The 9,426-nt window shown below is 44.7% G+C and overlaps 1 protein-coding gene and 1 non-coding gene across 2 annotated transcripts; one reads left to right on the forward strand and one right to left on the reverse strand.

Moving 5' to 3' along the window:
- Positions 1-554: 554 nt before the first annotated feature.
- Positions 555-5,742, forward strand: LOC126033721 (glutathione S-transferase theta-2B-like). Its single transcript, XM_049790731.1, is given in 5 exon segments — positions 555-711; positions 1,577-1,664; positions 1,944-2,094; positions 5,007-5,180; positions 5,469-5,742. Coding segments are annotated over 5 exon segments (735 nt in total). The 5' UTR covers positions 555-599; the 3' UTR covers positions 5,679-5,742.
- A 395-nt stretch (positions 5,743-6,137) lies between these two features.
- LOC125995515 (U7 small nuclear RNA) lies at positions 6,138-6,199 on the reverse strand. Its single transcript, XR_007491021.1, has one exon. It is a non-coding gene; the product is annotated as a U7 small nuclear RNA (small nuclear RNA).
- Positions 6,200-9,426: the final 3,227 nt, after the last annotated feature.

Here is a 9,426-nt window from a genome sequence, read left to right on the forward strand (position 1 = left end):
GATTTTTAAAATTCTTTATCCAGGGACTCGAAGATCATACCTCGGTATTGTAGGGTGCTTGTGTTGCGCACAGCCAGTCTGGGTTAAATTCCCATCACCCCGGGAGCCGGAGAGATAGCATGGAGGTAAGGCATTTGTCTTGCATGCAGAAGGACAGTGGTTCGAATCCCAGCATCCCATATGGTCCCCTGAGCCTGTCAGCAACGATTTCTGAGCGTAGAGCCAGTAACCCCTGAGCGCTGCCGGGTGTGACCCCCCCAAAAATTCCCAGCACCCATATAGTCCCCCAAACCAGCTAGGAGTGAAAACAGAGTCAGGAGTAATAATTCCTAAACACCTCCAGGCCAATGGGAAGGGATTTTGCACATGGTCAATTTGTTCAATCCCTGGCACTCAGCATGGTCCCCAAGTCCCATCTGGAGTGATTCCAATGTGCAGAGCCAGTGTAATCCAGGTTGGACAGGGTTGCGAATTGTTGGACAGGGGTCCTGCAAGGGCAAATCTCCAACCTGGCTCTGGTCCCAGAAGGGCAGGACCGTGCTCTTTAAATCCTGGATCTACCCTGCACATCCATCACCAGGCTCTGCATCGCCTCCACCATGGGTCTGGAGCTCTATGTGGACCTGATTTCCCAGCCCTGCCGCGTCGTCTACATCTTTGCCAAGAAGAACCGCATCCCCTTTGAGCTACGCTATGTGGACTTCCTCAAAGGTGGGACCCTTTTAGCTCCATTTCTGGGAAGCCAAAACTCTCCTCCAACAACAGAGCCTCCCAAAAACACTGCTGCCCACAACTGAACCAAAAACTTCCCTGTGGGTGTCCTTTGTTTAGCAATAGGACTTCTTCTCTATACTTTTCTTTTCTCTCTAAAAATGAACCAAATGCCACCCAGTGTGTATGAGAGAGAGAGAGAGAGAGAGAGAGAGAGAGAGAGAGAGAGAGAGAGAGAGAGAGAGAGAGAGAGAGAGAGAGAGAGAGAGAGAGAGAGAGAGAGAGAGAGAGAGTGTGTGTGTGTATGTATGTGGTGGGTGGTGGTGATGGGAGGCAGTAGGTGGAGATTTTGTCAGGGCAAGAGATCAAAGGGTTTAGGAGGTTCGGTTCCATCCCAGACACCCTGGTTCTCTAACACTTCTGGGAGTGAATTCTTTCCTAAACCTTTCAATATCTCTTAGCATGCACAATCCCCTAATCACCCCTGTGTGGCCCAAACTACAGAAACACACATAACACACACACACACACACACACACACACACACACACACACACACACACACACACACACACACACACACACACTTGGGGCCAAGATATACTGTTGTGGAGATTGAAACAGAAATTATTATGGAACCTTCCTTCTTTTGACCATGCCAGTTCCAGCTAAATGAAAATAACTTCTCTTCAATCATCTGCAGCAGCTCCATCATAACTCAGGTCCCTCTGCAAAAGGGCAAGAGGCCAGGCCTGAATTCAGGCTGGCTGGGGAGGGAGCAGGAGGCCAGCTGAGCCTGGGCATCTCTACTCTGAGAACTCAGTAGGTGTGGCTCTGCACTATAGGTCTCTGATTTCCTCCTTAGGAGAGACCATTAGCAAGGACTTCACACAATTAAGCAGCCTGCAGAGGGTTCCTGTCCTCAAAGATGGTGACTTTGTCTTGAGTGAAAGGTACTTAATACTCTTGTGCCCTCTGGCCAACACTACACCCCAGCTCTTGTGCCCTCTACTACACCCCAGCTGCATCCCTGCCCCAGACTTGAAGTTCTTAAGTACCAAACAGAAGCTCTACCCTGTTCCTGTGGGGACACAAAAATATGGTGATTGAGGGAGGCACAGAGAGGAAAGGGAGCTTGGGGTAGAGGTGAGCAAATGCAGGGAAACTCCAGGGGTCCTGTGGGGCTGGGAGCACCTGGAGGTGTGAGCTTCTGATCCTGGTGTGCTCCCCAGTGTGGCCATCCTGTTCTAAATGATCTCTAAATATAAAACAGACAGTCACTGGTATCCATTTGATCCTCACATCCGAGCCCGCATCCATGAGTACCTGGGCTGGCATGGAGACCTCGTTCGAGGCACTTTTGGTGTGCCCCTGTGGGTAAAGGTGAGTGTAGCAGGTCAGCCCCTGAAGAGGTTGACTGATGGAGGGATGGAGAATGAGGCCCTTTTCTTCCAGCTCGGAGCACGCGTCTGCCACCCTGTCTAGCCCACGGTTCTGAGGTGAAACGGCGGGTAAACAGCTCGCAGACAATCAGGCTCGTGGAAATATTTGCTTTATTCGGATGGATAAAACTGAAGTCCAAAGACTCAGATTCAGTTCCAGCCAGCAAAAAGCCCCCGCCTTCCACAGACCCTTGCTCTTATAGTCCAGAGTCAGGTCCCACCCAATGGTGGGATCAGATACCAACCAATGGTGGAAGCAGAATCAGGTCCTACCCTAGGGTGGGGGCAGAATGCCAGGTCACACCCTAGGGTAGGGCACAGATTAGGGTGAGCAACATAGTAATCCCCCAAAATATTTACATACACAACAATTCCCCCTTTTGTTTTTAGTAAACAAACAATATTGTCTACAATTATTAAAAGAAAAATTAGTCAATAATAAAAGAGCAGCTGTTTGCATAAGCGCATCACAGGAAAATGTAAAGAAAAACTTCTAACCTAAGCACAGGGTGTCTAAAACCAGAAACATGTATCAAGGAATGAACTACAAGCTCCTGACAAGATAAATCTAAGACGTACATAGATCTTTCGAAGAGACACCAGAAAGGTTGTGTAGCAGGCAAGGAGAAGCACCTTTTCTTTATTTGTTGTTGTTGTTGTTGGTTTTTGGGTCACACCTGGCAGTGCTCAGGAGTTACTCCTGACTCCACGTTCAGAAATCGCTCCTGGCAGATACCGGCATTTGAACCAATGACCTTCTGCATGAAAGGCCAACGCCTCACCTCCATGCTATATCTCCAGCTCCATTTTCATTCAAGTTCAGGTAGACCAGAAAGCCCATCTTTGAGGGCATTGAACTAGGCCTTTATTTCAGAAGAAGAGGCTCATACACCCTCTGCACAGTGGGGAGCCACTGCAATGATGATCAATAGGTATCTGAACTTAGTCCAAGTTCTTAATCCAGTCTGAAGTACATAAGATGTCTGAAATTGATGTCGACTATTTATAGATGGGAGCTTAAGTAACAAACCAAAACAAAATGTTTAAGGCAGAGACCCTCCCTGTGTAAATAAACAACTTGAGGGCCCATCCAAAATGGATGGAACCTTCTATAAACCTAGTATTTTGCCTATGATGTGCCCACGCAAAAAACCCTGAGAACAGACAAAAATATCATTTGGGAAATTATAGACAATAATATATAACTCACAAACCTAAAGTCAAGAAAGCAAAACCTTAATGTAATACAACATCGATTCCTAATATTAAAAACTAAAATAGAAAAACATTAATTACGATAGTTAAAAGAAGTGTAGTACCAAACATAACTTCAAAGGATTACAGTTATAGGAAAAACAACAGATGTAATTTCTACAGAGTTCAATACCAATCTGTAAATATGAGGGGTCTGGAACTCCAAAAAGACCGGCAGAAGACACTTGATGGGTCTGGAAAAAGCGGGTTGAAGCCTTGTACAGGAGATAACATCAAGCTGAATGAAGAAGGAAGGCCAGTACAGTCATCCATGTGTTGGGGCATCCCCAAGCGTTACATCATTACATCATAAGTTGGTTGGGCTTCTGTATTTCCTTTGGGATCGGTGCAATCTTGGGGTAGCCATTGTAGAAACGGTCAACAATAGCATTTTGTATGTGGATGGAAAACCAGAAATTCAGATAGCACAGTTTAACTGGGATCCAGAGACTGTGGGTCTTGTCCATGGATCTTTTCTCTGGTGTTACATTGTGACACAAATCCCAGGTGGCTTAATTTCAACAAGTTTGCAGCATATATGGTGTAAAACTCCAACAGTCATGGATTTCTTCTTCCTGCCGAGATCAGGAAGCTTGTAGTTGTGGGTGAAGGAGATGGGTTGCACATGTGAAATCCTGAAAATTAAAATGTTAAGGACTAGGAAGAGAGAAGGAAGGATAAGGAAGACTAATTTGGGGAAGATAAAGTTAGGAAAAAGGAAACTATATACAAAATATGCAGAACAGACAGACACTAAACAAGACATACATACACAGACTTCACAAAAAATATGGCCATAACACTCACTCATACTAAAAAATATTTGTTGGAAAGGATCCAAAATAGAGCAAAAGAAAAGAGAATTCAGCTGAATAAATTAAAAGCTCCTTAAAATGTAATAGCCGGCAATTGTTTAGATAAATCATTTCAAATTCACTAAAAATATATATTTTTTTTTTTTTGCCTAGCAGATCTGAAAGAGAATTTCATGCGTAATACAAACATGGACAACTCTACTATACGTGTATATCAGTATATATACAAAGTTATTGTATAACAGTAACTTTATGATAATCAATCATAGGCAAGAAGCACTGTGAAGAAAGTCCACCTAAAATTATCATTATGTCAGCGTCTTAAAACCTAAATTGAGGGAAATAAAGCAATGATGTTAAAATAAAAAGAGTGAAAGTCGTTAAATGAGTATACCTAGAAAGAAAAACAACATTAATATGATAAGAAATTTCTCTTTCAGGTGAACCTTGACTAAATTAATTTGTAAAATTTCATGATTAACTGAGACCTAGAGCAATAATGAAATTAAGACATAAATCCATCCTACAAGGAAACACATTGGGGATTCATGATTTTCAATCTATATTCATTGATCATGCCTGTGGAAAGAATCCTAGAGCATTAATAGCAACTGATAAGGAAGTAAAATGATTATCTGGTGTTCATTGTAGATCTCTAAGAAGTATAAACCAGGATGTATGCTGCTGTGGATTTCACCAATGTATTAGAAGCACTGTTAGATTGTGTCCCGGGTCATGGGTGGAAGTAGAGGCCATGGCCAGAGCCCCACTTGTGTTTCTTCAGGTGATTGTTCCCATCAGTGGGCTCCAAGTACCAGAGGAGAAAGTGGAACGCAACAAAGAGCTCATGGACAAGACACTGCATAAGATGGAGGAATACTTCCTGGGCAACAAGCCTTTCCTTGCTGGCCAGGAGATGACCATTGCTGACCTACTGGCACTAGAGGAACTGATGCAGGTATGAAGTGGCCCTAAGCAGCCCAGCCCCTCCTATTGCCACCCTCTGTTAGAAACCCTGAGAAAGCAGCACTTTGTCCAGATGAGAGCAAGTTTCTGGGTGAGTTGGTGCTGAGGTGCTAGCCTTCTCTCCTGAGTTGGTGCTCTTGGGTTCTGCCATGGAGCTGGTGACCCAGACCTCTCAGGGGCTTGGGGAAAGGGCCAGTATTGTCAGGGCTCTTGGAATTGTGCACTGAGACTTTTATTATTATTATTATTATTATTATTATTATTATTATTATTCCTGTAGCCCTTGGGTGTTGGCTATGACCTGCTTGCAGGACATAAGAAACTGGCAGCCTGGCGTAATCGAGTGGAGACTTTCCTGGGTGCTGACCTGGTTAAGGAAGCCCATCATACTATCATGAATATCGTTCAAGTTTCTGCCACTACAACCATCCCACCACCTCCCCCAGGTTTCTATCCATATATGAGACTTCGTATTGCCAGGATCCCCTGATGGTCAAAGCTGGGAGCCGATGGTAGGGTAGCAAGCAATTAGCAATAAAGATGCATACTATTTCTTTTGTGTCCCCTGTCTTTTTTCCTTTTCTTTTCTTTTTTTTAATCTCGGTTATCTCTTGTAACTGGCTCTGGGAGGACTCTGCAGTCAGGTTGCAGTATGTCTGGATGGTTCTGTGCCTCAGGGATGCATGTAATCCTTCGGGGACTCAAATTCACAGACTTAAAGATCTGTAAAGTTCCAAACCATGAGAACACACCAGGTGAGGAATAATGAATACCACTAGATCTAAATTTAATTGTTTGGTTTTGGTTTTGGACTTTACAATTTCTGACTCTGTGTATGGAATCACTGCTGGTAGTCCTCAGGGAATTGGTTGTCCAAGTCAAGAGCATTAATCCCTGTAGTATCTTTAAAACCCATCATTGTTATTTTTGCTTTTTTTTTTCTTTTCCTTTGGGCCTTCTGGTGGAGACCAGAAAGCCTGCTGGACAAATTCTAAAAGAGCTGTACCACTGCTTTGTTTTGTTTTGACCATATCCAGTAGTGCTCAAAACTACTCCTTTTTAAATTTATTTTTTGTTTTTTGGTCACACCTGGCAGAGTTCAAGGTTACTCCTGGCTCAATGCTCATAAATTGCTCTTGGCAGGCTTGGGAAACCATCTGGGATGCCGGGATTCGAACCACTGTCTTTCTGCATGCAAGGCAAATAAATGCCTTACATACATGCTATCTCTCTGGCCCCTCAAAACTACTCTTGTTCTCTGTGCTTTGTGCTGGTGGGGACTGGGCTATACATGGGGTGCCTAGGATTTGTCTGTTCCTGCTTTCTGAGCTGGTATCCTCTAGATCAGGGCCCAAAATGGTAGGGAATACCACAGAATCAATATCACAGCCAAGGCTAATGAAAGAAGGAATTTATCTACGTGGACCAAGAGTTTAGGCAGCTCTGGTAATTCTAGGCCTACTAGAAAATCCACCACACACACACACACACACAAACACACACACACACACAAACACACACATATATATATAATATATATATTTATATATATTACAATAATCAAGCAAGCAGCATTCTTTTTTTATTTTGATCTAAGTGGATTGCAAATCATTCACAGTAAAATTTTAGCTATATAGTGAGATTGAATCAGGGGCCTTCCCACCACCAATGTTGTCCTCCCTCTCCCCCTGTTCCCTGCATGCATCCCATATCCTCCTCCTCTGCTCCCCGGGGCAAGTATAAGTGGTCCCCTGTAGCATGAAATAAATAACGATGGGGCTGGATGGCGTGGATGGAGGCCTTTGTGCTTAGGCCCCAGCCACGTGGCTTCATCCCCATCCAGCTGGCGGATTCCAGGCCCAGGTAATTGGCGTAATCAAGACTCACTCCCAGGCGTCAGGAAGCAACTTTATTCAAGCCCTAGCCACCACGTGTGTGTGGCCTATTCATAACCTTTCAAGCACAGCAAATATTTTGCTAGCCCTGCATCTTATCTCCTGTTAGCCATCTTCCCTTTGGGCTTTATGCTGGTCAAAGACCAGAACATAGAAACCCAGAAGCCAGAGCGCACAGCAGCGCAGAAAGGGCCAAGAGCCAAAAAGGCCCGAATCCCCTTGGTTCCGCCTTATCTAACATTTCCCAGACCCCTCCCAGGAATGGGAGGGGCTCGCAGGTAAAGTTACACCTATTATCCGGTTCCCAAGACCCCTCCCAAAAAAGGGTGGGTCTAGGGTCTTAAATAGTTACACCCACATTTCCTCCTTTTCTTAATATTTTTATGCACCAACGTAATAGTTTTGGCCCTGCAGGGCTCTCTGAGGGAGATGGCTGAAAGAGGATAAGACGCAGGGCAAGCCTAGGATGGCCGAATGCTTAAAAGGTTATGAGATAGGCCACACACACGTGGTGGCTAGGGCCTAAATAAAGATGATTCTTCCTGGGCCGGAGAGATAGCATGGAGGTAAGGCGTTTGCCTTTCATGCAGGAGGTCATCGGTTCGAATCCCGGCGTCCCATATGGTCCCCCGTGCCTGCCAGGAGCAATTTCTGAGCCTGGAGCCAGGAATAACCCCTGAGCACTGCCAGGTGTGACCCAAAAACCAAAAAAAAAAAAAAAAAGATGATTCTTCCTGAAGCCTGCCTGTGAGTGAGTGATTACGCCGATTACCTGGGCCTGGGACTCGCCAACTGCATGGAGGTTGCAGAGCCACGTGGACTGGAATGGCACGAAGAGAAATCCACCGCCATCCAGAACCATCGTTAATTATTTCATGCTACAGTCCCCTTGTGTCAAGCTTGTTGTACATTGGGTATCGATCCTGTTGTCATTGGCTTTGGATTTGGTACCTAAGTCTGATCTTTTTTTTATTTCTACTCAATGTTCATATGACTGTTTGGTCTTGTAACCTCCATTATTTCCCCATCAGTTTGTGTGGTGGAAGAAGATGGTTCAAGTTATGTGGTTCTGTTTGAAGGAAAGAAGAAAAAAAAGAGAAAAAGGGGGGAGGCAAAAATCAAACAAGCAAAAAAAGGAGGAGTCCTTCTTGAGTTTATGTGTTTTTTTTTTGTTTTTTTTTTTTTTTGGTTTTTGGGCCACACCCGTTTGACGCCCAGGGGTTACTCCTGGCTATGGGCTCAGAAATCGCCCCTAGCTTGGGGGGACCATATGGGACACCATGGGGATCAAACCTGGGTCCGTCCACTTGCAAGGCAGACACCTTACCTCTAGCACCACCTTCCTGGCCCCTCTAAGTGTCTGTTTAAGAGAAGAAAGGGAAAAGGGAAGAAAAACATAGCAACAATAGTAAAAAAAGAAAAAAATCAAACTAAAAACCCGAAAGGCACCACAACAGTAAATGCCACAACCAAACAATAATCCCAGTCCCAAAATAAAAACTAAACAGAGCTCAAAGCATTCTTACACAAACTCAGTTACAGTCTAAGCTGGTGCTACCTTGAAACAAGACACTCTTACACATCTAAGTTACTCTTGAAGCTGAAGTGGCTGGCCTTTAGGAACAAGAAGTATTTGTGCTAATCCATCGTGCAGCAGCTATGATCAGGTGACTCAGGCAATTTCGTCCCAATTTTACCAGTTTCCCTCACACTGCCTCCTCTACTTAAACCATGAGGTGGTCTCCATTCCCCTTCCGTTTTTTTCATTTTATCCTATACCACCCTGTTCTGTTACCAAAGGGTGTTTTCTATGCACTATGTATTAACTGCAGCCTGACTGCCTCCAACTAGTTTTTTTGTTTTGTTTTTGGGTCACACCCGGCAGCACTCAGGGGTTACTCCTAGCTCTACATTCAGAAATTGCTCCTGGCAGGCTCGGGGGACCCTATGGGACACCAGGATTCAAACCATCGCCCTTCTGCATGTAAGGCAAATGCCTCACCTCCATGCTATCTCTCTAGCCCCTCCAACCAGGTTTTGATGAAACATATTAACCCATGGCTCACCCAGGAGCAGGTAGAGAAGGGCCATTGCTAGTCTCTGGAAAGGGGGTGATCCACCATCACCTGGGCTTCCTGGGAGCCAGATCATGATTGGCTCCTGTTGTCTCTGTGTGTCTCTTCAGGAGCCCCGACTAATTAACACAGAAATAGTGCTCCTCTTCCGGAGGTCAAAATAAGTTAATGTGAACCAGGGGTTTGCACACTTGTTGGAAAAGCTTTCTTAGGCAAAATTAAGTTTGATATCTGGTGACAAAGCTGACATGAAATTAGGTTCCCTCAA

This window comes from Suncus etruscus, chromosome 17, assembly GCF_024139225.1.
Source record: "Suncus etruscus isolate mSunEtr1 chromosome 17, mSunEtr1.pri.cur, whole genome shotgun sequence".
Classification (NCBI taxonomy): domain Eukaryota; kingdom Metazoa; phylum Chordata; class Mammalia; order Eulipotyphla; family Soricidae; genus Suncus; species Suncus etruscus.